Raw genomic sequence first — 27,890 nt, forward strand, 5'->3', positions numbered from 1 at the left:
TGAATTTCCAAAGTTATTTTTGAAAACAGACTTTTTAAAAAAAATCCACCTCTAAAATATTGATTGTAAGAATAATAATTTATTGATGTTTCCTTCAAAATATCGATATTAATATTGATATTTTTCCAAGCAGAAAAAACGGATCGGTAAAAGCAGCAGCTAGTGGATACAGAACAAACTCGAATCAATGCCAGCATATTAAGTCGATGGAATGCTTTTGAACTGGGACTGGCCAATGGATCCCATCTGTAGTCTGGTGTCATGCCTAGAGCTAGCATAATGAATTTTGTCAGTGTTGGTGTATCAATCCAATTCCTTCATGGGACTGTATTGTACTACCTCAGTTATGCATGTTGAGAATCACACATACTGAGCCTTCTTGTTAAAACGTATCTACAAATACAAGGCTAGCATCTTGGGGAGAAGCCTAAGAACTATATGATCCAATCCACATTAGCATTATTCTGTGAGACTGCAGCTTCTCTCTTGTTCATGAGTCACATGACACATTCACCAACCTGTCATTATTCTGCTACTTCTACCCTGTTTATTCCATGAGCTTCCAGACATGTTTTATGACGGCTTTTTACTTATTGTGTTGCCTTGTGCTGTTTAGTTCCATGTGAATCAACCACATGCTATTATTACTATGATAAATGGGAGTGGCTTGGATCTAGCACAACTGGTTAGGCACCCTTTCCCCCCACCTTCCTCTCTCGCTCTGCCTTTAGTCTTTAACCTCAGGAGGGTGACAGCAAATGTGTGGAAAGGACATTTTATCCTCCATTTTACTCTCAACAATTAGATTATCATCATGATGGGTGGTATTCAATGCTAGTCCTATCCAGAGTAGACCCCTTGAAGTTAATAGACATGACAAACTTAGGTTCATTAATTTCAGTGGTTCTCTCCTCTAAGTAGGACTTAACTGCATACAACCCAATTTATTTATTTTTCTGGACTCTGCTTCTCAATGTGCATTGGCGTAGCTGTGCTTAATTCTAAAACCCTTTCCCCAAAACCTTCACTTTTCACCTCGACCAGGGTTAGGAGGAATGTTTGTGATTGTACTTGATTTTCTACTTCGTTTTGTGGAGAAGCTCTTTTTCAGTGTGTCCTTTACTGCTTAGTTCACTCCAGCCAAAAATAATAAATGAACATTGCCAATGCTACAGATTATGTGGGTGGTGGCTGTTCATTAATGTGCAACAGTATTAAGTACCCAATGTTTGGTAGTTACTTGTACAACCTTTCCCCAGAAGTAGAAACTGAGCAAAGGAACAGTCCAGAATCCCACAGTGCCCCCTCCAACTCAACTTAAACCATGTTCTTATTATTAAACTCAAGGCAAAGGTGTCCATTTAAGAAACATAACTTTATTTACTGTTTATTTAATATTTACTAGTTATGAACAGATGTGTAGATCACATGCGTTCACCTTTAAGGGGGGGAAAGGCTCACTGAATTCTATGCTCAAATGACGTTATCCAGAGCAGGAGTAATTATGTCATCGGCTGGGATGCCAGGATAGTTAGGCTTTCAATATGTTTTGCAAATTGAATTTATTCTTTAAACACCTGTTCTATGGCTGTCAATTGATCCAAATTAGTTGGGCGTTATGTCATGTATTGCTGCCCTTTGAGGGACATATGCACGTATGTGTATATAGGCATCAACACTGCCTGCATTTTTGAACTCTCCTTGGAGAGCCAGTGTAGCGTAGTGCTTAGAGTGTTGGACTATGCCCTGGGAGACCAGGGTTTGAATCCCCACACAGCCATGAAGCTCACTGGGTGACCTTGGGCCAGTCACTACCTCTCAGTCTCCTAGGAAGGCAATGGTAAACCCCCTCTGAATACCATTTGAAAACCCTATTCGTAGGGTCGCCATAAGTTGGCACCGACTTGAAGGCAGTCCGTTTCCATTTTGGGGACGTGGCTGTGGGGGCCATCCTGATGAGCTCCTGCACTTCAAAACTTCCCACTGCACCACTGGCTAGAAGATGGTGGAAACAGGCCACCACTCACCACACTGTAGCTGCTTTAAAACTGACTGCATGTCTGTAGAGTTACTACAGAGGAGCCATCATCTGTGAGCATGAGATGGGAGCAATTATTGGAACTGGGAAACCCCTTGGTGGCACAGCCTGGGCTTATCCATGTTTGGGTGATGATGTTGCTTTTCATACCAAGCTGGAGGCTAAGATCCATCCCAATATCTACTTTTAGTCCTTCCTTGACTCCCTCTAGCTTTCATGTTCTTCCTTCCCCAATCCCTTCAAATTCCAAGTTTGGAAACAAGCGTTTGTTCCTGCACTTCTTGCCCCAGGGCATTTCCAGCCTTGGAAGAGAGATGTGGATCAGGAGCCAGGAACAGAAGGTAGTTTTCCCTTAAGGACAGAACATCCCAGCCGACATCTTCATATTGCAAGCTTTAGCTGCAAATCAAGCTAAGCTAGCACCTCCTGAAGAGAAAGCTATACCTGGTACAAAATTCGTGTGTGTGTGTGTGTGTGTGTGTGTGTGTGTGGTGTGTGTGTGGTGTGTGATTTTTTAAAATCCCAATCCCAACTTGTGGTGTCAACTTCAGCCTGATGCCTTACAAACCTGTCAGACTGAGGGCTTGAGGCTCTCCCCCTAAGGAGAACATCTCACCAGCCCTTTTACCAACTGGAAAAGCTCAGCCGGATGGCTACTTGAGGATGCAATGATGGCAGAGAAGTTTTATTCGCTACCACCACTGCCACAATGTAGGAGCAATTGTGCATTATTACTTATTCTTAGTCACCATCACCCTCTTGTGCTCTAGCTGGCATCCAGTCTGCGTCACAGCCCAAAACTCCCCAGAAAACTAGAGAGCCCTCCAAGACCCACAGCACCAGAGAGGGTGCTTAGGAGTGACCATGCCATTAGCCATTTCTGTCTCACTTTCCACAGCAAGATGAGGGTTTTGACAGAGGAGCCAACTTTGCCAATATTCCCCAGACCATTCAGGAATTTTGTCAGATTCTGTAAATCTCCTCGGGTGGGCCATTCTAATAGGTGATTGTCCTCTGCAAAGGGAGGGGGGGAACTGTTACTGTCCATTTGAATTTTACCAGGAAATTATTAGTCCATGAATTGAGATGACTGAAATCCCCCCATTGAACCATCTGCCAGCCAACCAGTCAAAATGACTAGATCGAGAATATAGATTGAGAAGTTTTGTTTTATGTTGGATTTTTATATTGCTGCCCTGACTTGTTTTATGTTTGTTTCTATTTTGTATTTTTATTATGTTGTTATATTAATTGTGTATTTTTATTGTTTTTATTATGTTTGTAAGCTGCCCGGAGCTCTGTTTTTAAACAGTGGAAGGGCAGGATATAGATCCTCTTAATAAATAAATAAATAGATAAATAATATGTCCACCTGATGTACTGAGACAACCTCATGGTTATCATGGCTTCAATGAAGTCCTAAACTGATCAAACCAAGATTACCTTGGTGTTAATGTTGAAATTCCCCAAGGCAACTCTCTGGGGGTTTTTCCAGCACCACCTCCAAGACCATCTCAGCCAGCTTTGGTAAACAGCTGGACAGTACACCAGCTGTATCCCTGTGTTTCTCTGGCCCACTGTGATGTTCCTGTAAGTTAGCATCTGTAAATATGGTAAGTGCGGGTCTATTGGGTGATGTATGGTAATTGACTGAGAGAGAAAGGGGGAGTATATGGGTGAGAAGCTGAAGTGTGCTGGATGATGATTGGCTGAGTGGCTGGTTGGCTGAAGGTATAAATGGAGGTTTGTGAGTGATGAAGGGGGGTCGGTTGGAAGGAGAGAGTTAGAGAGTTGAGAGAGAGAGGTTGTTGAGTTGGTTGGCAGAGTTCTGAGGGAAGTTTGGATTGGATTTGGCTGATATTTAAAGAGGATATATATATGAAACCATACGCTTGTGAAACATTCTAAAAGTAATCTTGTTATTTCCTGTTATTAGTAAATAAATACTTTGGTTTACCAAAGGCCTGATCCTTGGCTGGGGAATATACAGACCAGAAGGGAGGGCAAGGTAATTACCAAGGCTGAACAGAAGCAGTATCTAATGGTGGCAGCGGTGAAGGGAGGAATTGTAACAAGTCAAGTATCCAGAGCAACCCAGAGTTGTATGCTTTTTATATAAAGATACAAGGGGGTTGGGAACAGCATAAGCACTCCGTCGCAAAAGTAACCAGAGAGAGAGAGACTCAGGCAAAGTCTCTGGGAGTATTGGTTACAGGATGTGATTGGTGGTGTTGCCTAGCAGTGGGATCTAGTGAGATCTGTGCTAGAGCAGAGTGAGAAACCATATAAAGGACGGTCCGGACTGGTGGTGTCCCTGGTGGTGCCTAGTGAAAGGCAGTAGCCACAAGCAGGTGGGAACCTGACAGGGAGAGCCAGGGAAGGGCGTCACACCCACCACTAGAAACAGAACCATGTTCCCACTTCCCAGGCAAACTGGTTTTCTGGTCAGATAATTAAATCCCTATAGACAACAGCAACACACACTCTTCGGTCTGTTTTTGTGTTGCAGAATGTAACCTGGGGGCACAAGTGGATAGAATGTAGTTCACCATGCTCGTCCACCCAAGTCTCAGTAATGCATGCCAGGTCAGCCCCCTCATCCATTATTAAATTGAACAAGGATGTATCATGGACCGATCTGGCAATCACCATCAACATTACCATAGTGGAGCACTGACTGGCAAGACAACCTGGCGGCTAATTCAGAACAGGCCACCACAGCACACAGATATCTGCTGCTTCTTTTCCTTACCTGGTACATCTTTCTGGCTGCGACCAGTGTAGTGGGGTAGAGCTGTCCTCCCAAAACTGGTGTTGCTGCAGCTTATGTGGATGGCACTGTCATGGGGCAATGTCAGGAATGGTCACAGTAGTGGCTGGTGCCCATTGGAACTGGTAGGGCGGGCAGAAGGCAGAGAACCCAACAGTAGCTTGAGCCAAAGCCTATGACAGGCAGAGCCAACTAATTCTAGTTTTGTCCTCCTCTTTGCTCAATCCTACAAGGGCAACACTAAGGAAAAGGAAGCTGATGGGCAGTGCCACCCCGTGGATTGTTGATAAGAAAGAAGGTGGGGAGGTGAGGCCTGGCTGAGGGCAGACTAAGCTTAGTGGGGCAATGCTCCACTTTCCCCAATATACTAGCCTCCACTGGCTGTTCAGATGCACTGGCAGGAGTGCATCCGACCTCGCCCCTATGCTGTCACACCCCCAAAGCCATCCAGAAAAGCTGCAGGGACACCATTGATAGGAGGGCAGCTACATGGGTCTGCCTTATCACACTGGTCACCTTCCCTGGAAGTCACAAATGATTATTTCCTGCAATAGCTCCCTCCCAGGCTGTATTTCTTTGCCTCCATCCCCTTCAGCTGACTTGACTAGCCATTATATTTAATAGTTTTTTTTTTAATCTTCATTGCTCTGTAGAACTGTGCATTACCCCAGATACCTGGGGCAGGTTTGTGGGTCAGGTCCCATAAAATGAACCTGCTGGTCGTAGCACTTACGATTATTCTTACTTTGTAGTGCCTGTTCCACGAGCATTCAGACCCTTGCTAAGGTGGAGGTAACGTCAAATGGGGAAACACAGCAAAGATACTAAGTAAAAGCAATTCAAATTACTGTTTAGCTTAGTGGTTCAAATGGTTTTGGCATGTTTAAACACTTCCTTCCAATTTAGTGGTCTCCAAACGTCTCTTAATTGATCCCGTGCATACAAACACACATCCTGCAATGATGAAAAGCATACTAGGTTAGGACTTATGAGATCACTGAACAGAGAAAGACTGTCCTTAATAATGCCCTCCCTAAGCTACCTCTGGAGTTAAGAACGCATATTTAGTTGCTGGGGAGTCTCTGCATCTTATTGCATGGATAATCTTTTAAGCAATGGGCTCATTAAAACTTGCTTCAACTTATGAAAGAAGGATTTCATGGCTGGATGTACATATACTGAGAAGATGGAAAAAACGCTAGTTCAGAACGAGCATTATTTATCAAAATTATGGCATTGTAAAGCTGTATTGCATTAGATAAATTGGGGAGAGACTATAGGGTACTGGTAGAGGAAGCCACAGACCTGAACTTAGATCTGAACAGGGTGGCTTATAACAGATGCTATTGGAGGTCACTGATTCATAGAGTTGCCATAAGTAAAAATTGACTTGAAGGCACATAATAACAACAAGAGCACATGGTTTGCATGCAGAAGGTCCCACATTTAGGACATGGCACCTAAAGCTAATCTCAGGTAGCAGGTGAAGGGTAAGACTCTTCTCAGACTCTTGGCAGCTGCTTCTAGCCAGAGTAGGAAATGTTAGGCTAGACAAACAGTCTGACCTGGTATAAGGTAGCTTCCTAAGAATACTGGTCTCAGGCCAGAATCTTTCCAAATTCAGAATTGGCTTGAAGGTTTGAAAGCGACTCTTTCACTGTTGCTCCAACCTACAGGCCCCCTGTAGCCATTTTTGCACTTATTGCTCTGTGTTGCTGCCATGTTTGAGAATGTAATGTGCATACACCCAGCTCTCCTAGCTGTCATGTTTCTTACCATACATCAGCTTCATTGAGAGCTGCATATGTGAGGACAATAAGCGCCCAGCAATTTGCCAAGGGAGGCAAAAGTTATTGTAAATTGCCCAGAGAGCTTCGGCTATGGGGCGGTATATAAATGCAATAAATAAATAAATAAAAGCCAAGGATACAAGATCCTGGGTGGAACAAGGAGAATGTGCTGGACCAGGGATGAAGAGGAATGCATAGAGACAGGTCTTCCTAATATGTGGTTATTATTTATTAAAATATTTATGCATTGATTTTTAGGGCAATGTCTTTACAAGGCGGCTTCCAGCAATAAATAAAAATGATTTAAATATAAATAGTAAAAACATTTTAAACCCAGCACCAAGTATTAATATACTATGTGGAGGCCTCGGCATATTACAGAATTTTGTTTTTGTAACTGTCAAAACGTGTCTCTGCAAAATTGGGCTTTAGCCAGGAGTTGTTACCACATGCTAGAGTAGCAGAAAATAGTCACACAATTATCTGTAATTTAAAATGCAATATATCCTTTTCTCCATTTTTCTCCAAAAGTTAAAGTGAAGTTACATGTTCACGTTCTCTCTTTCACTGCAATCTTTTTATGTTCCTTCAGTTTCTTTGGTTGTGCTTTCTTGTATGTCACCTCAGTATATTTGCCCATTATATCTGTTTCGTAGACACACATCAGATAGCATGTGCACATAACCACGGGCTGGGCTGAACATACACTGTGATTGTGTAGAAGCACAATGAATGCATGCATTGTGCTGTTGGATGCAGAATTAATCTTCCCCAGAATCTCAATGTTCATGTCTAAAAAGAGCAAATTTCTAGCCCCTATGACTGAATATGTATGGTTGAAGGAAGATAACTGAATAAGATTTTAGTGACTGAGGCTGTTCTTCTCAGTACTTTGCATAATCCTTTCCCTCCCCATGAGTAGGGTTGCCAGGTTCTTGGCCTGAGACTGATCCTGTATCTTTAGGAGAAGAGAAAGTCAGCCAAGTGCAGGTGTTCTTGCAACTCTGTAATGGGAAAACCCACAAGGTGGAATTCTCCCTCCCCCCTCCACAACTTTTAAAGATACAGAAGATCTCTTGGTTGCCAGGCCCAGCCTCCAAGAGGTCTGTATCTTTAAAAGTTGTGCAGGGGGAAGGGAGAATTCCACCTTGTGGGTTTTCCCATTACAGAGTTGCAAGAACACCTGCACTTGGCTGACTTTCTCTTCTCCTAAAGATACAGGATCAGTCTCAGGCCATGGACCTGGCAACCCTACCCATGAGCAGCAAAACCAGAATAAATTATGTAAAGTATTAAACACTGCAGAAACAATACTGGAAAATAAAAGGAATAATTAGAATTTTGTTAAATTTTCATATTTAGACAGATTTTTGTTGTTGTTCAATCTATGGATTCCTTGGCAGAATTAGATAAGTGTTTATGTTTTCTTATTGTTTTTGGTGAGCAATACACCCAGCATGACAGTTGGGAGTAGACACAAGTGTCCTATATTAGTTACTCAAGTATGCACACTTCCCTACATGCAATTACGATCAGGCAGAGGTTACACTCATAACATGCAAAGTGGCCATCAGTCTCCATAGGCATACCAATAAATGCCTTGGTTTTCAAAACAGCATAATACCTTATTAGAAAATCATTCTGCAAGAGTAACCTTTGGAAGCTGAGCAACTGTCCTAAAGCACTTTTGAAAATCTTGCTTTACAGGTTTGATGCAAGTTTCAATATGCCTGTTGCTTAATTTTTTCTCCCCACGCAATGAGAAGCAATGACTCCTCAGGTTAGGTAAAACTTGACTCTTTTTGTCAAGGCACCTTTAAAGAATCGAGCCACAACATAGCATATTCTCCCTCATTGTCGTAATATTTCCATACTTCACAAAGCTGTGTCATCTTTTCCACCCCTGTGTGATAGTAGTGATAAGCTTAAAAACAACCTTAAGGAGAGATGAAAGAAGTGTCCTCACACCAAGGGTCAGTGGCTAGAGTGTTTGGCTGTTGAGAAAGCCCAGATACTAATCCCCCCTCGGACACAAACCTAGTGCTGCAATGAATAGCGGATGATCAAAAGCTAAACCTATTCATCCCCAACTCATACACATACCTTGCAGTCTCTCCCCATCAACAGACTGCATTCTCAAGCAGCCTCACCTGGTAGCAGATTGCTTCTCAGCTCACTCCACCTATCATCTCCTGATTCTTCCTTGGCCTCCCTGCTCTCATGGGCAACCTAGGCAGTTCTGTATTGGAAGCCCCTATGGCTGCACTAGGTCCTGCAGGTCTTAAGGCCATTCATTCCATGCAGCCTCTTTACAAAGGTCTCATGGCAGCATTCCGTGATGGAGACTTCTGGCAAGCAGCAGCAGGTAAATAGCTAAAGGAGAAAGCTTCTTTGTTCTTAATATTTTGGCGTAAGAGGCATAATTCTATGACTAATTCACCCAGCCTTTATTTATTTAGAATATTTTTATGCCACCTTTCACAAGGAAAAGCATAATACTGTAATACAGATAATTAAAATTACAATCAGCAACAGATATAAAACCAACATAATCAGGACCACAACAGATATTAAAGACTGCCAACTTAAGACCAAACTTCACCAAGAAATGATCTGATCATGACAACAATCTTGTCTCAATCCCCCTGCCTCCAATCCAGACCAACCATCTCAAACCCTGAGGCAAAAATTAAATCGAGGGTATGTCTTGCTGTCTGTGCACTGGGCTGATGAAACAGTGAGACACCCCCATGGTTGTCACACAGGCCATTAAACCTCCAGTCTGTCTATTTGGCCCAACAGTGCAGGCCCCCAAAACCTGTTCCAGGGCAGAAAAATCTCCTGTTAAGGAAGATAGAATTATTGTAGGCCACAGTGGCCACCACCCAACCCTCTAGTTTATGTTGATTCTGTACTGAGTATCTGGCAGGCACTAGGGTTGCCAGGTGTCTGTTTTTTGCCTGGAGACTCTGGATTTTTGGGGTGGTCTCTGGGTCTCCGGGTGAGTCACCTTAAACTCTGGACTCTCACCTTTCATTTTTAAAAAAATTAAGTTTCTAGGTGGTCTGGTTCCCGAGACATACCCCAAAATGTCAGCCCCCCCCCACTTCAGTTAAATGAGCTCGTAGCTGGCTGCTCTAATCCCGCTCTTTCAGGTTTGTAGCCAATAAGTGAAGTCAGGGTTGTGATTGACAAAGACAATACCTAGAGCCCTTTGCAAGTCAGAAAACTTGTTTTTTCCTGCTTTTCTGAAAATCTCATCAATTGAGTAAGTATGTAGCTTTCAGTCTTTTTCTCTCTTGTGTACAGGAGTCAAACAAGTTTAAATTTTCCTGGGCTGTTGAAGAGGGCAGTGTTTTGAAAACCTTCCCAATATGAAGCTTTAACCCAGTACTTGATTTTCTGGGAGTAAAGCTGCAATGCTAATCCCACATACCAAGAATTCAATAGGGCTTACTTTTGAGTAGACATAGTTAGGATTGTGCTGTAAATTAATGGGACTTTTGAGTGAACATAGCAAAGGATTGTGCTTGTGTTGTAAATCTTTCTCTCCCCTCCAATCCTATTTTTTAAAACAATTAGGCAGGGCTTTCATAGATATCACTGCTTTTATTATGTAGGAAACTAATACTGATTTAAAAAAATGTTCTGAAATGACCAACTCATTTTGACAATAGACTATTATGTAATTATAATATAATAATTATTATAGGGACACTCGTAACATCCCATCCTCTGTCATTCACCCAGGCACATACTGAATCAAATGCAGCCAAATTGTTAAAATGTACCATACAAAAATGCAAACGAAGACAGCAAGGTAGCAGCATAAACTAGCAAAGTAGCAGCATTGAAAGCACTGACATACTACAATGACTACCACTCAGCAGCCATTTCGAGTTAATGTTTTGTTGGGCCTCTGAGATGAAGAAGAGACAGAGGGAAACAGCTGAGCTGTGGAAAAGAGTTCCACATGTCAAAACACCATTAGTTAAGGGTGTTATGAGACACCATTTGAGAAATATATGAGCTCACAGCTTCTGCCTAGGTGAGCCCATTTGCACTGAGTCACGCCTCATTTCAGGCAAACCAGTCCAGAGATATCTTATCCTTAAACATAGGATGCTACTTGCCTTATACCAAGTCAGACTATTTGTCCATTTAGCTCAGATTTGTCTACTCTGACTGTCAGAGGTTCTCCAGGGGCTCAGACAGAGAAGGATCTTTCCCACACTTGCCACAAGTTCCTTAAGCTGGGGTGCCATTCACACTGAGGCCCCTTTCATTTGCTTGCAAGATTGAGACCTTGTTGTACTGGTATTTACTGCAAAAGCAACTGCCACTCCCAGGGCACACTGTATGGAATACTATGCTGAATCTCCCTTGTTTATAACCTCTCAATTTATATTTTTCCAGTCTTAAATTCTGTTCTCCACAGTTTTGCAGCAATTTGCAATTTATTTCTTTGAAATCATCTTGAAAATCCATCAGCATTTCAGTTTGATTTTCTCTTGATAAACACATTTCTGTACACAATTTTGCCTAATATAATGCAGTTTGCACATTATTTCCACTAATATATGTATTTTATGTTCACTTTACCCTAGAATATGAAGTTTTTGCAAACATTACATGGCTGGACAATTGCATTGCAAAATTTCAAAGGATGGCTGTGTTTTGGTTCATGCATTGTTTCAGAACATGCAAATTCAGTAGGTTCACCCTTAAATGTGAACTTAATTGAATTTCTCCCCCATCCGTACATGCTACTGTGAAGTGCAATAAAAAGTGGGAGGGTCTTAAGACACATGTACTTTATCACCTCATTTGATCATGCAAGATGGGAAGTGGGTGGCATCTGAAAGGTCACTTCTTTTTTCCCCAAGTACATGTGCATCTCTGCCCCTGCGCAGACAGTTCATAGAAGCTAAACAGCCAGGGCCGGCTCCAAAGGGTGGCCAGGTTGGACCCTGGCCAAGGGCCCCTGTGACCTAGAGTGGCCACTGAAGTGTTCCTCCTTAGGATGGGAGGGTGGTGCTCCTGTTCTGTGGTCCATGGCAATGTCATGTCCTGCAGCCCTACCCTGCTGCAGATCATGGAAAGAGAGCTTCCGGGCCCCACCAATTCAGATAGATCAGGCTTCAATAAGCAGAAGCCCCACCTACCTCTCCCATCAGTGAGAACGCCGTGCATGCATGCCTGCCATCACTCAAGATGGTGGCGGGGACTTCTCCAAGGGGCTGACACCCCCGCCACCATCTTGGTTGATGGCAGGCATGCACAATATGCGCACATGTCATTCAGATAGCATGAGAGGTAGGTGGGGCATGTGGGGTTTATAAGCCCAGCGCTGCCAGTATCAGGGGGTGTTGGCCTAAGGTGTCATGGGCCCAGGGCAGGCTGATCCCTAAGGGTCCAGTCACTCCTGGTGCTGGCCCTGTAAACAGGGTGAGAAGAATGTCACATCCCTAGCAAGGATCCTGGTGACATGTTCTTTCCCTCCCCTAGCCTTTTCTAGTAATATAGACTCTTCATTCTGCCCATGCAAGCTAATGTAGGTACTGCTCTCTCTGGTAACTTGTACAAGTTGAAAGAAAAAAGCTGGGTCCCTGAAAATGGCTGGTGAGGAGAGAAGCCCACTCCCCACCAAGGACCCTTGGGGTAACAGGGGTTCTTGCTTGGAGGTGACATTTCCTTTCCTCCCCCACCTCAGCTGTATCTGGGGATCCAGTCCCTTCTTTCCACCCATCCAGGTTAAAGGAGATATCACTGTTTCTGCAGAAATGGCTGCAGAGAAGGGCACGCACAATCACCACCACTATTACACTCCTGTCACAATCACCAACATCCCCCCCCCCTGAAAAGTGAAGGTTGGGGGAAAGGGCTTTCAAAGTAAGCACAGCTGTGCAAGCGTGCAGGTGTATAACTGTTCGGATGTTGAGAGTAAAATTGTGGATAAAACTTTAATTCTGACAGAATCACTCCCACTGGCTAGAAAATTAAAGATAGGATGGGGGAGACAGTGGGGGGGAAATGTAAAGCTGCAGCACAAATAACATGCAATAAGTAAAAAAGCTGGAAAATCCTGGAGTAAAGGGGCAAAAGTGATGGTATTCCTGCAGGCAGGGCCCATGAGAGGGGGATGCAGGGGGTACATCTTACCTGGGCCCGGGGTCAAAAAGGGGGCCCGGGAGCCAAAGGAGGGGAGCTCCCTTTTCCTCCCTTTGTTATGTCATTTCCTGCTGGCTCCCATTCTGCAAGCCTGCTACAAATGGTGCTTTTTTTTTCTTTCCCCCCTAACTTTTGCAAAAAAGCATAACATTGTTCAAACAAATATTTGTATTTCTGTTGGATTCTGAAAATACAAATAATCAAACTTGAGGATTTTTTTCATTTTTTTAATTAAACTTACTCTGGAAGAAACTGAGCATGCTCAGTGGCCAAGGTAACAAGAGGAAGAGATACTTTGACCTTAAGAGGGCGTGGTCATTAGGAAGCTAGATTAACCCTTCCGCTTTAGTATGAAAGGAAAAATGCGGTTTGAGGGCTCGTATAAGGTAAGCAGTGTGAACCTTTAAACCCTATCACGATGAGAAAATCATATCTCCAAAATGTATTCTCACAAATCAGGAGCCCAGAAAATACAAGACAAGAAAGAACGAGAGGAAAATGAAAAAAGGGGTCAACAAACTCTCTTTCAATTTGGATTAAGTGCGGCTTCAAAAAAAATTTCATTGAACTCACCTACAGAATTGGAGCAAGAAGAAACTGTTGGAAACCTCATCCCCAAACAAGGAGCAGTTGATTTGGGTAATCATGCACAGTATTTTGATGAAGGGGCAGATGCAGAAAATGAAAATGGAAAACAGAAAGAAACAGACATACAGACACATGTGGAAGTGAATTTGGAGGATGAGAGGAGTAATCATAATGTAGGCCTTGACACTGGATGTATCACAACCGAGTTTCCATCTCAAAAGCAAATAGAAAAGTATGTTACGAATGGTCACATCCCTCTGCCTAAAACATTCCCAAAAGACACCTGCGATCAAGTGTTCCCAGAAAGCATACTGAAATTTCAAAGCACTAATGGAGAACTACATGTAAGAGACTGGCTTGTCTGGAGTCAACAGAAACAAGCTTTATATTGCTTTCCATGTCGATTATTTTGGCACAAGACAGTCAAGACTAGCACTTCTGCGTCTAAGTCTGCACTAGTATCTGCTGAAGGCTGGGATTCTAATGGGAAGTGGCGGAAACTTTCCTTACAGGATCCCAAAACATGAAAAAGGCAATAGTCACAGAGAATGTTACCTAGCTTGGTGAGAACTAGAAAGGCGCCTGCTGTCTGGGACAGGAGTTGACATAATCTTAGAAGCATCAATCAAAACTGAAGCTGTGAAATGGTACAACCTTTTAAAGCGCATCATTGATGTTGTACTCTTCTTGGGAGAACGTGGTCTAGCATTTACTGGTTCATCCCATCAAATTGGTGATTCAAACAATGAACTTGTTAACAGAGTACAGACTTGGTGACCTGTTTCCAAATGTTTGTGTTAGCTTAAGAATACTATTAACAATTCCAGCAACAGTAGCTTCTGGAGAGAGATCATTTAGCAAACTTAAGCTAATTAAGAATTATTTAAGGTCTACAATGTCTCAAGAACATCTTGTGGATTTGGCCAGGCTAAGTATTGAATCAAACATTGCCAGAACAATTAATTTTCATGCTGTGATTCAAAATTTTTCACAAAAAAAAGGCCAGGAAAGCTCTCTTTTTTTGAAGTAAATAGTAAGTTTATCTACCTTGTTTCAATGTGAATTCTTTCTCCTTATCTGTATTGTAGCATAAACAAAGATGTTCAAATCAAATGTGCTTTCTTGTCTCTGATCCTCTTTTATTTTATTTATATTTATTTATATCGTGGAGGGAGTATAAGAGCATAAGGCCTTAAATGCAGAAAATTAACAGAGTGCTCCACTCCACCCCTCTCTCGTCTTCCATACCCTTTTTGACCTTACAGGCTACAGCTCATGGCATAAAACCGTAGTGGATAAAAACAGAATGACTAAGGGAGAAGGGAAGGGTCCCAAAATAAATTTTGTACCCCCTGATAAAATTCCTCTCAGAGGCCCTGCCTACAGGATGGGGAATGTGCATGCCTCATGAGGAGCAAGCAAGAAGCAGCCGTACTGGGGCGAATCCACTAACTGTGATTGGACCTGGAGAGGCCAGGAACAGAGCCTGGGACTCGACAACTATGTGCTTACAACTGAGATACAGGCCCTTCTCAGCCCTGTGAGCTACTAGCTAGTTTCTCCTTTCATATCTTTTCCCCTTTCTTCTGCTATCTGTCCTCTGGATGGCTGTGTTTGCCTATATACCCAAGCTCCAGGAACTGAGGGGTTGAAAATCCATGTCAACACAACAGAAGGATGCCCATTGGATGTATTTGCTATGGTAGCTGTTCCATGGGACGAAGAGAGACTGCACAGAGACTGCAGTTTAATTCTTAAATCCTTTGGAAGGTGGGTTTCCAGCTCATTGAAAAAGCAGCTGACTACAAAGGCAATGTAGTTCCTGGCTCCAGTTAGTGTTTTACAAGGTGTAATAAAAAGCTATTAACAATGTAATTACGTGTTAATTGTATGTCTGAGTTAGAACCACACAGGTGTCTGGCTGCCGCCACCTTTACTTCCCTTCTTTTCCTGTTAGTCTGACCATGTGCTTCCTCATCATCCACGGCTTGCAGCTCTCTGCCCACAAATCAGGTATTTTAATCTTTGCTTCTGTGATATCTGAGCCCTCATCTCCCACATCATAATCATCTCCTTCCTTCACTCCCAAAGTGCTTTTAATGTATCAAAGAACAAGCCTTTGAGAGCTCCTCCAGATGACCTGTTTATTCAGCATTCATTCCAGTTTGCTTGCACAAAGCTTACACAGTGATTAGACTACGTCCACTCTATTGAGCATTCATTCTGATTTGTTTACAGGATGGTTATATGAAAATTAGCACTCATCCTGATTTGCCTGCATGGTCAAGCCCGGCACCAGAACGCCATGGGCCCCTGCCTCCCTTCCATGCATGTGCGTAGGCGTCCGTGCACTTCGGTACGCCTGGTCGCGCCAACTCTTGCATCTCCATGTCAGCCCCCGCCGCCACCTTGGGTGATGGTAGGTGTGCATGCACAGCATGCTGATATGGCGAGGCAAGAGGTGGTGTGACCAGGCATATTTAAGCACACAATGGGGTGATGTGGCCTGGGAGAGTGAAGCTCCTGCTCTGCGATCCATGCCACTGTCTGGTCTTGGCCTGCAACTTGATGCTGGTGGGGATGGCAGAGTGGGAGCCCCACCCTCCCAGCGCCAGCCGCAGGGGCTCTCGGCCAGGAGCAGGGTTCTTGGCCAGCTTCAGGGCCCTCAGCCATTTCCTAACCTGGCTGCCCACTGATGCTGGGCCTGTTCATGGTGATTACATGTCTTCCCCCTAATCATGCATTCATCCCACACTTTTCAAAGCATTTCCCTGACACTTTCCAAACCGCAAAATGTTCAGGGTTTTTTAAAGCAGATTTGCTGCACTAGGGTGACAGAGCTTTTAAATCCATTTTAATTGCTCAAATCTAAGCTTCTAGTACGTGCTTGAATCCCTCACACAAAATAGTGACAGTCTGGAGGTGCCGATCTCACTGTGAATTTTATCTCCACCCACACCCCAGTCTTTTCAGCTCCAGAAACCTGAAATAATGTTACTGAATGACAAGAGCTAAATAAGGGAAGAAAGACAGGAAAGAAATATAAGAGAAATAAAGCTGCTTCCAGACCACCTGTTTATTGAGCATTTATCCTGATTTGTTTGCAGGGAGATTAGACAACATTGGCCATTAATGAACATTCATTCCAATTTGTTTGTGGGATGGTTAGATGACATTGTGTCAAACCAAGTGTTGTCCCACACTTTCCAGTGCATTTCCCTGTTACTATCCCTACTGCAAAAAGTCCTCTCTTCTCAAAAAGCAGGTTTGTTGCAGAAGACCTCCCAATCAACTATAATTGCGCAACCTGGATTTGCTGGCATGTGATTGAATCCCATCCAAAAACAGTGACAGTCTGGAAGTGCCTGCAAAGATGTGGGAAGGAGGCCAGGCCAGGCCGACAACTAACCCAGCAAGGCAAATGAATGGGGAAAGTAAAAAATCTTGCTTCTGATGGTGTGGTAATGATTCATCTCCTTTTTAATCCAGAATGATATTTTTTAATCTGAATCTCAGCCCTGCCCTGCTAAGAGATTACTGAAATTTGAGCTTTAGGTTAAGATAGAGTTGAATGCAAAGGCTTGAAGAGGTTGTGTGTTCTCTTCTCTGGCTTTTTTCTTCCATGTCCTAGAACTTCATTAAGGCCCAGTTTGCTGCTGGGAGCTCAGATTGTAGCCAAGTCTCACCCCGCAAACAGCTGTTGTTGTTGTTCTGCAAGATGAGCTCTGCTGCCACAGAGCATACCAACTCGTCTTGGGGTTTTTGCTTTTTTGAAAAAAAAACAACGAACAACAAAAGAAAATTAACTGGTTCGGTAACATAAGTGGGTGGGACTAATATTTAGCTCCCAACCCAGCCCAGCCTGTCATAGCGCTGACAACTACTAAACGGTGAGAGTTTAATTGACCCAGGTGCTTGCAGAAGGAAATATCTGCCCAGTCGGTAACCTCTGGGACCCCAAGAGCCCTGGGCCAAGAAGGCACGTGGGAAATTGCCTCCATTGTCACCACCAAGAGAATGCTGCAGGGGAACAAATTGTCCAGGATGCCAAGCACTGTATGTCTCCATCTTATTCTCTGATTTCTTGCTTTCTTTCAGTCTAGGTAGGCAAAATGGATACGCAGAAGTTAGGGCTGCTAGTGTTGGGCAATTGCAAGCATGTGCTGGGCTGCTGGGTGTAAAACGCTTTGACTCTGGCCCTGGGATCGTGTGTAGTAGTAAGTTGGGGAATATGTAGGCCAGCCGGGGAATAGCCAAGGCTTGCAAATATATTGTGAAAAGCACTAGAGGTGCAATCCAATTCTCGCTTGCCTTTGACCAAGGTACATTGAACTCAGTGTATTTTATTTACTTTAAAATAAAAATGTCTAAGACTGGCCTGCAGATGACTCTTAGCTGTCTTGCAAATCATAAGCAGGCAGGTACTTTTTGATCCAGAAATGGCTTACATCTTGCAAACCAGAGAAAGAGAGGGGAGGGGGAATTGAGATCTGCCTTTGTGATATGGTCATAATGAGAAGTTCACCCCACTAGAAACAAGGGCATTTTAGTATTCTCTATGATCCTGCAGTTTTTGTGGATAATCCTGTTTAGAGGCTGTATGATCTGGTAGTGTCCTGAATTTGGATTTTAAAAATCACACATTAACTATGACACATAAGTGTAATGGGTGGCTGCATGCAAGTCTCCATTTTCCAGTCACAATTCCTCTCCTGTCAAATGAGATAGTGCCTCTTTTTCAAGCAATGCATAATTAACTTATGGAATTCAGTGCTGTGGAATGTGGTGAAGACCAACCACTAGTTCAGAAGGCTTTAAATAGGATTAAACAAATCCATGGAGGAGGAGAGACTTATCAGTGGCTGAACATACCTCTAAGTGCTGGGATGTCATCACCATCTCTCATGTGCTCTGCTTGTGAATTTCCCAGAGGTGGATGTTAGGAACAGAATGTGGGAATAGACGGGCCTGTGGTTTGTTCCAGCTTCTTATGCTCTCAGAGAGGATGTTGAACAACTGTTTGAAATGAGAATGGTAATACAATTTATACGTTTACAAATGTTGAATACAGTAATACCTCAGATAACGAATCCTACAGGAAAGAAGCCCCTTTTAACAAAGTCTTATTTGGGTGCAGGGGGTGGGGTGCACGCTCTGACATAGTCAGAATGTGGCTCCTTGTCTACTGGATTGCGGCGGTGCAGGCAGCTCTCTCACATGTGGCTGGATTGGTGCTCCTTGCCAGGTGGCGCAGTTGCCTCTGCAGTAAACAGTGCTTTGGGTGTCCTGGAAGCACTGTTTACCGAAGACGTGTCTGCTCGAGTGTAGGAGAGGATGGCACAGAGAGAGAGAGAGAGAGAGAGAGAACAAGCCCCTTGCCTGCCAGCTTGAGTGTACAGAGAACTGTGCTCAAAGCATTGCTACACTATAGCAAGATGCTACATGATAAAAGAAAAAAAGCAAGGCAGGAATCCCTGGATGCATTTTGAAAGAAGCCTTCAAGTGGTCTGTATGCAAGGCTTACCTGACCTGGTTATTTCATTTCAGACATGCTTATTGTTAGTTTTGAATAAAAAGTTTGCTGAAATATGTTGAATTGCTATTCTTTTTTTGTGGTGTAGGAACCTATCCCTATTCTTCCCATGTTATTCCAACCTCTGGTTCTGAAGTTTCTGTTAAAGAAGTAATGTCCAGGAACAAATCTACTTCATTAACTGAAGTATTACTGTAAATGAATAATAGCTTCCTCCACAGAGCAACAATGGAGCATAAAGGTGTTGTGCTTATAGATTTTAGCAAAAATGTTTGGCTTGATTTTAAAGGATGTTACCATAAACACCTTAGCCTAGGAAGTCATTTCTAACACGAGTAACACCACTTTCTCCAGCAGATAGCTTGTGTAGGTGAAAATGCTCAAGATGTTAAAATTTCTTTTTTAAAAAAGCAGAGTATATACCCTGATTTGCTGCAACCAGAATGGTGGGAGTGTCTGGTGTGAGAAGATCTGGGTTTGCCTAATTGCTTCACACTCTCTGCTGACCTTTGTTGGCCTTGGTTCCCTACCTATATAATGGGCGTACTAATATATTTCACAGGAAAAATAATTACCATAAATCCTAAGGAAAAGAAGCAAGAAGGAAGAGAGGTGTAGCAGAGATGTAGGGTGTGGGCATTTCATGAACAGAGTTGCCAAATTGCCAGCATGTGTCTTTAATGGCCAGGCAACAGGTATGACTCTAGTAGGAGCATCTGAACGAAGATTACATGCCACATTCACTTTCAATTGGCAAGGGCAAGGGAGAAGTGGTACAAGAAGAAAGGGAACTCCTGCCCACGAAATGAGTGATAGTACCAGACATACTTTATACTCAGGTACAGACTGAATATTCAATAGGCAGAAAAGATTTCATTATACAAGTTGGTGCTCCTCAAACTTGTTTGCTGTTGCATATTCTGCAGCTTGCATGTGCCAGAGGCTGTGGTGGTAGGTGTGGGTTTGAAGGACTTGCTCACTCTGTGCATTATTCCCACACCCTGGCAGGTTTGAGTCCCATGCAGGGAAAAGCCCTCCCCTAGAGGAGTGCAGATTTAGGGTAATCAGGAGAGGAGTGGGATCTTCCAGCTCTGCTGATGTAGCAAAGGTGTGGTAACGTATACCAGCTGCAGATGTTAATTGACCCTACTGTGAGAGCCTTTCTTAGGAATTCTGAGGTTCACAGTCAGACATTTGTGCAGCCCTTTGTGAGGACAGTCCTCCTTTTTTGCATCTACATGCCCAGAATCGTTTGTGTTGGAGGCAATCCCACCACCCAGGACACTGAAGATGAGGGCCATGTGGCAGAGTATATGGGTAGCATCCAGAATCCAGGTTTTCCACTGAATGCTCTGGTATTTTATTAAGTGATTCAGACTCTAATCTTATGTGTGTGTTTTTAAAAAAAGGATTACCTCTCTAATTCTCATAGTAGTAGAGAGAGGAGAAACAGGAATGTAAACATAAAATCTGCTACTCAGTAAAAAAAAACACTGCTTTGCTTACATGCTGTTGTTGTTCTGGCCTCTGAGGCAGGAATGCATCTGGCCAAAAGTAGTGATGAAGAGGGGGTAGCAGAACCTTTTACTTCCTCCTGTTTGTATCCCCTGCAAACTTCAGAGACAAAATTCCCTGTTAGACATCAAATGAATGAGGCATGCTAATATAACACATCTCTGTTCATAATTTGCCTAACAATTCCCAGACCACCTACCCTTGGCGTTGTCCTCTATTTTGAACATCATTCAGTGATAACTCCGTTATTTATTTTGTTTTTCTTATTTCCAATATTTATAGACTGCTTTTCACCGTAAGTAGTCTCAAAGCAGTTTAGAGAGCAATCAGCAGAGCTTGGAAAAGTTACTTTTTTGAACTACAACTCCCATCAGCCCAATCCAGTGGCCATGTTGGCTGGGGCTGATGGGAGTTGTACTTCAAAAAAGTAACTTTTCCAAGCTCTGGCAATCAGTATAACAATGCATCAGTCAATCATACTTTTTAAAATTGTTGTAAGCACTATAGGCAAAGCCATAAAATAGGCTTATTTAAAATGCCTGCTGCAATAGAAGGTCTTCGTCAAGCACCTGAAGTTCAACAGGGAAGGGACCTATCTGATCTCATCTGGGAGGTACTTCCACAGAGCCGGTCCCACAATACTAAATGCACAGCTCCTGGTGGATACCAGCCATGCATCTGAGCCATGGGGGACCACTAACAGAGACTCTAATATATTCACAGAAAACATTGTACCCAGAAGAAAATAATCACAATAAAATGGTATAAATGAGAGTTTTGGTTTAAAGCAGAGATGGGGAGCCTATGGCCAACCAGATGTTGTCAGACTCCAACTCCCATCAACCCCAGCCAGCATGGCCGCTGGTCAGGAATGATGGGATTTGTAGCCCAACAGCATCTGGATGGCCATAGGCTCCCTATCCCTGGTTCAAAAAAGGCTAGGGCAAGGGACCTGACCAGATCTCTCATGGCCTCTGCTCTGCTGTCCAATGCTGTGGAATTTGGCTAGTCTAGACAGTATGCTAGAGATGCTGCCAAATTCCAGAATTACTGGAAGTCTGCAGGGAATTTGTGGTTCTATTATCAGAACTGCTCTGGAATGGTCTTGGGCACCTACTAAAATGTGTTGGGTTCTGTCAAATTTTGGAGAATTCACGATGCAGACAATAAATTGTCTTCCAAGTGGTAACTTACAACAGTGCACATATAACTACTTGGTGAACTGGTCATCTGTTGTTCTAGTATGGAAAATCTTTTCACACTTCTGTACCTCTTCAGAAATCCAGGGAAGACTGGTAAATTCCTACTCAAAGACAATACAAATGACCTGTTTACCCTGTAGTCACCCAACGTCATGTGTGGGTAGGGTTGCCAGGTCAGAAGCATCCCAAAGCCTGAGATTTCAGGGGCAGGCCCTAGTGATGTCAAGGGGGGTGCTAGATGGGAGCACTCGGGAGTAAAGATGGATGCCCCCAAAGGCTGCAATTCTAAACACACTTACTAAGCTTCATAGAACTAAACAGGACTTACTTCTAAGTAGATATGGTTTGGATTGTGCTGTTGACAAAGCTTGACTAGGAATCCTCTGCAAAGACATCCATATCCAAGTAGGGTTGGCACCCCCCTGCCTGGAATGCCCTGCCCTTATCTTTTTACATGGCTGCTCCAAAAGTCTTTACAGATTTGATCCTTCACTTCCAAAAGAGGCCTGAGAGATGAATAAGAGTAAGAAGATTCTCTACCCTTTTCTGTCTGCGTTGTGGGATGCTATGACAGCCAACTCAATTCCAGTGAGTAATAATTGACAAGAGAGTTAACATACATGGTTTGGTCTACCTTCATAGGGAGCAGCTTGGGAACAACAACAATTGCAGCCACACTTCCCAGTATGCATATTCTCTTTTACCATTATTGGGCAAGGAACAAACCGTCATGCAACCAACAAGGTGCATCATCAGTGGGTTTAACGGAGTTAAGCTGAGCACATGAAGCCACTGTTGTTGCTTCTGTGGATAAAAGGGAGTGAGGCTAAAGGTAAATGAAATGCAACAGAAAGAGAATAGACAGTGATGATTTCCTAAAGGCAATACCATACCAGCCACAAGAAGATTCCTATGAGTAAGGCAGAAAACTCAGCATCCCACAGCCAGTCAGGATTCCTAAGCAAACACCAAAACTAAAAAAATCCTGGCAGGCAGTTAGCCAAAGTCACAGAAATCCCCATGCAGCACAACCTGACCCAGGAGCTGCAGTTAGTGCAGAATGCTGTGGCACAATTGCTGACAAAAGTGAGACTCTATCAGCACGTAATACCTCTGCTCTGAAATCTGCATTGGTTGCAGGTTTACTACCAGGCCAAGTTCAAGGTGTGCTTTCCATGTTACGGGTTCCACATCGTACTTGTTCTGCTCTTGTAAGAAATCAGTCCTTTAGTGAGGCAGCATTTACGCTTTGGAATTCCCTGACTATTGACATTAGGCAGACACCTTCATTGTACTCTTTTCAGCACCTGCTAAAAACATTTTTGTTTAGGTAAGCCTACCCAGGCATGTAGAAGCTATTGTGCTTTTTATCTGTTTTTAACTCATTGTTGGCTTTATTATTTTGAATGCTTTAATATCTGTCTTTAACTGTTTTTGCCAATAATTTTATTGTTTTAATTCCTTCTGTAAACCCCTTTGAGGTTTTTTACAATAAAGCAGTATATAAGAGTTGTAAATAAAATACATAAATAAATGTTGGAGTCACTGTGGCCCTTGGGTCTCTTTCCTCTATTAGGAACAAAGGAATCTGCCTTATACCGATTCAGGCCATTTGATACCATCTAACTCAGTACTGATGCCATGGACTAGCATTGGCTCTCCAGGATTCCAGGCAATAGTCTATTCCAGAGATTGAATTTTGGACCTTCGCATGCAAAGCATATGCCCTGTCACTGAGCTACAGCTCTTCCCCTGTTTAAAAAAGTATATTTTAAAATTATTGTTTTCAATTCACTAATGAATACACAGCATACCTAGGACAGATCCACACCATTCATTCAAAGCACATTAAACACACATTTGAAGCACATGAATCCCACCTCACAGGCAATCCTATCTCACAGGGTTGTTGGGAAGGCTCCATACACACACACACAGACACAGGAAATGTAAAAATACACAGACCCTATATAATAGTTTATTGTCAAAATGAGTTGGTCATTGCAGAACATTTTTTAAAATCAGTATTAGTTTCCTACACAATAAAAGCAGTGATATCTATATAAGCCCTGCCTAATTGTTTTAAAGAATAGGATTAGAGGGGAAGAGGAAGATTTACAACACAAGCACAATTCTTTGCTATGTTCACTCAAAAGTCCCATTAATTTACAGCACAATCCTAACCATGTCTACTCAAAAGTAAGTCCTATTGAATTCAATGGGGTTTACACTTGGCATGTGGGATTAGCATTGCAGCTTTACTCCCAGAAAATCAAGTATTGGATTAAAGCTTCATATTGGGAAGGTTTTCAAAACACTGCCCTCTTCAACAGCCCAGGAAAATTTAAACTTGTTTGACTTATACACACAAAAGAAAAAAAGTTTTGGTACTGCTGAAAGTTATATACTTACTCAATTTATGAGATTTTCAGAAAACACAAAAAAACAATAGTTTACTATATTTGCAGTGAAGTCTAGGTACTGTTTGGAGGTCCAGAAATTCCTTGTCAATCACAACCCTGACTTTACTTATTGGCTACAAACCTGAAAGGGAGGGGTTGGAGCAGCCAGCTAAGAGATAATTTCACAAAAGTTGCGGAGGGGGGATGACTAATGTTTTGGTGTATAACTTGTCATCCAGACCACCTAGAAGCTTTTTTTTAATGAAAGCTGAGAGTCCAGAGATTAAGCTGGCTCACCTGGAGAGGACCCCAAAAATCCAGAGTCTCCAGGCAAAAAAACAGACACCTGGCAATCTTATGTATGGGGTATGCCATACATAATGAAGTCTCCAGACCTGTGTGTTTTTTATTCTTAACTACTAAATTCAAAGCCCACAAAGGAAATGGTAACCCAGCTAGTTAATTAAGAGGCTTCTATATAGCTTCCTTACACAGCTCTTTAAGACTGCAGAGTCTATTGCAGGATTTTTCCTCCCCATTTGGCCTGTGGGGCTGTTTTGGCCAAGCCACACTCATCTGCTTTACACCTGAAATTGTATATGATGTCAGGTGTGGGGTAGGTGAAGACACGCAGTAGAGCCGGCAATCCCTGGCAATCATAATAATGATATTTTATTGTTTTTCATTTTTTTATTCCTTTGTATGTTATAAGCTGAAAAGCGTAGCCTATAAATTAATTAATGAATATATAAAATAATTGTCTTAGAGTTGCCAGGCTCAGGGCCTGAGACTGATCCTGTATCTTTAGGAGAAGAGAAAGTCAGCCAAGTGCAGGTGTTCTTGCAACACTATAATGGGAAAAACCACAAAGTAGAATTCTCCCTTTCCCCTGCACGACTTTTAAAGATACAGAAGACCTCTTGGAGGCCAGTCCTGGCAACCAAGAGGTCTTCTGTATCTTTAAAAGTTGTGCAGGGAGAAGGAAGAATTCTACCTTCATTAGAACACCTGCACTTGGCTTACTTTCTCTTCTCCTAAAGATACAGGAACAGTCTCAGGCCCTGAACCTGGCAACCCTAAATTGTCTGGCAAAAACGGGTCACTTGCCTTGTGATGTCAGGTGACTGACAGTTGGGTAGCCCCACTCACCTGTCAAACTATGCATACGGTGAGTGGGGGACATAAGGATCAGGCCTGCTGGCCAGATCCAGTTTCTCACCCTGTCCTAGGCCGAAAGAAAGCAGGGAGAGGCTGGAAGCTGGGTTGTAGGCCTGTGCCAGCACTTGGCACGTGTCAGGCCCCAGAGGGCCTACCAGGACTAACACTAGTCACTTGCAATTTTGTTATTCTTTTTTTTTTTAATCAAGAGCTGGAATGCTCAGCTGAGCGCTATGAAAAGAACTGCTGGGTGAGGTGCAGCTGCTGCCATTTCATTCCCCCAGAATGCGTCTGGGCCCCAACATAAGCATTCCAGGAAATGGGGAAAAAAGAAACAGCAATGGTTGTTCCAGTTGCTACATCTGGCCCTTCTGTTTGCAGCACCAGTTTTAGTGGCACTGCCCATCCTTGCCATTGCCCCATGCCTGGTAAGCTTATCTGGAGGGCAGACAGTGGCAGACAGCTCTAAGTCTGGTGCTGAAAAGGGAAATACTGAGCAAAGGGTCTGCAATCACCACTATCTTCATTTTCCTGGGGTCCATTTCCCATGTGCATGCATGCATGCGTGCTGGGGGTGGAGAGGCATTTTGGCCAGAGCCCCCTCAAACCTGAAGCCAGTCCTACTGGGTTGTATTTAAAGAGGACAATGCACAGGTAATTCATTTTGAATTAGAATCTGCCAGAATCCTATACAACAAGCATCAGAACCAGTGGAAGGTAGATAAGAGGACTCAGGCCTGTCATACTTAAACCAGAGCACAACCTAGAAGTTTTACCATCTCAAGACTAATATTCTTATCTTCCCTCAAGTGAACCATAGTTTTGTTAAGAGTGCTTGGAATTCTGTGATAGCTAACACCCAGAACTACTATTCCCAGAGTTCCCTGGGGGAAGAAACTATGCCAGTTAGTCTACTTTATTTTTGTGAAGAAGACATGCCCTAAGCAATAGCAAGCATATAACCTAGTAGGTGATTGCTTGATAAGATAATTTGTAATATCAGTTTCACCTGTACAAATCATCAAGAGATAGCTGTAATTATTGCATGGAAAATCTACCTTGTTAAACTGATCCTGAGGTGCATTGTCAGGGATGCAGAGCAGAGTGGAATAGCTAAGTGTGATACAGATAGGATTGTCTTTCACTGAAAACAAAAATGACCCAATAGCAGATGTGACCAAGTAATCTGCATTCTTTTCCACACACCTCTTGTCAGGACACACAACCTGTTGTTTTTATGAGCTCTATAAATCTTCCTCAAATTTAAACTGCAATATAAAAATGTCTCTAATTGGCCTTTTAACCTCCTGCAGTGACAGCTCTAGTGCTGTCCATTCCCTCCACTGTGACACATACATTCCCTCAGTTTTGGCTCAATCATCTTTGGGCCCTCTTAATGTATTTTCATAATCTCCAGTTATGCATAGATTATCCTGCCTTCAATGACAGACCTTGCTCTTCAACCATTCGAAGCAATATTGGGGGAAATTGTGTCGATCCCCTTTCAACACTATTTGCATTCTGACTCCACTAGTGGAATATTTCATAAGTTCTGGAGAGAGAGAGGCCCCATTTTATATTAAATGGAAAAGGCTATTGTGCAAACACTTGTAATGTTTCATTTGTAGCCTTCCTAGCTCTGAAATAATTTACATTCTCTCCCCTAAATTTTGTAGTTTAATTCTCCTTTCCTATCACTCACTTTCTACTGAAGCTCAAGAGTTAGCTCAGTCAAAGATGGGGGATAAAATGGGTTGGTTTGACCTATGAAAATGTTCTCTTGGAGCACTTCCAGACTGACGCTATTTTGGAGGGGAGGGATTCAGTGCCATTGTGGCATATTCAGGTTGCACTATTAAAGCTGATCAGGAGGTCTTGTTCAACAAACCCACTTCCTAAACGACTGGACATTTTGCAATAAGAAACGTGATGGGAAAATGCAGTGGAAAGTGTGAGATAACACTTGCTTTGATGCAATGTTGTCTAACCTTCCCACAAATAAATTGGAATCAATGCTCATTAAATCTCCCTACAAAGAAATCAGAGTGAATGCTCAACAAACAACAATAAACAGAATATTCAATGAACAGTGCCACTGAATTAATAACTGACACATTTTCATGGTTTTCATGGCTGACACACTTTTGCTTTATGCATCCTCTAGGAGGCAGCTGCACTTCCTGTTTACCTCTCTGTAGTTTATAGAAATGATTGCCCCTTGCTACATAAAATGGTGGTGTTCAGAATTATCCTTCCATTGCCAAATTCAACAAAGAGTCTTGTGACACCTCACAGACTAAGGCTGCAGTCCAATACATGTCTACACAGAGGTAAGCTCCATTGGGTAAGTGCCTGGGAGTAAGTCCCATTGAACCCAATGGAGCTTCCTTCTGAGTAGACATGTATTGGATTGCAGCCTAACAGATGTTATTATGGTAGAAGGTTTTGTGGACTAGACTGGGCTTCATCAGATTCATAAAGTATAATCCTCAGGTGCAGATAAACAAACACATGGTGGTAAGAGGAAGGAGAATTGTAAGCATTGAGGTCAGAGGGAAATGAAATGCAAGAAGTACAGGTAGTGACAATTCAGTTAAGAACTAGAATGTGTGGAATGGTGACCCTTTACAACAGAAGTGAAGGGTGATAAAAGCAATATGTTTGGCAATGCTGAGTTAATTTAACATCTGTAGTGGGAAAGGCAACCATTGTCTCTGTCAGAC

General features: G+C 42.9%; 1 protein-coding gene and 1 long non-coding RNA gene across 4 annotated transcripts in view; one reads left to right on the forward strand and one right to left on the reverse strand.

Moving 5' to 3' along the window:
- Positions 1-8,831, reverse strand: part of LOC133376925 (uncharacterized) — a 48,891-nt gene extending 40,060 nt beyond the window's left edge. For both annotated transcript variants that reach the window (XR_009760582.1, XR_009760581.1), the window contains exon 1: positions 8,749-8,831. This is a non-coding gene — a long non-coding RNA (uncharacterized LOC133376925). The remainder of the gene's footprint in view (positions 1-8,748) is intronic.
- Positions 8,832-8,921: 90 nt separating this feature from the next.
- Positions 8,922-27,890, forward strand: part of PKP3 (plakophilin 3) — a 92,014-nt gene continuing 73,045 nt past the window's right edge. The window contains exon 1 of one of the 2 annotated variants that reach the window (XM_061609893.1): positions 8,922-8,963. In XM_061609893.1, coding sequence (XP_061465877.1) covers positions 8,937-8,963 — 27 coding nt within the window. In that variant the 5' untranslated portion in view covers positions 8,922-8,936. Of the gene's footprint in view, positions 8,964-17,271; positions 17,414-27,890 lie in introns of those variants that run through there. The other variant, XM_061609892.1, reaches the window with a different exon arrangement.

Source organism: Rhineura floridana, chromosome 2, assembly GCF_030035675.1.
Source record: "Rhineura floridana isolate rRhiFlo1 chromosome 2, rRhiFlo1.hap2, whole genome shotgun sequence".
Lineage (NCBI taxonomy): Eukaryota > Metazoa > Chordata > Lepidosauria > Squamata > Rhineuridae > Rhineura > Rhineura floridana.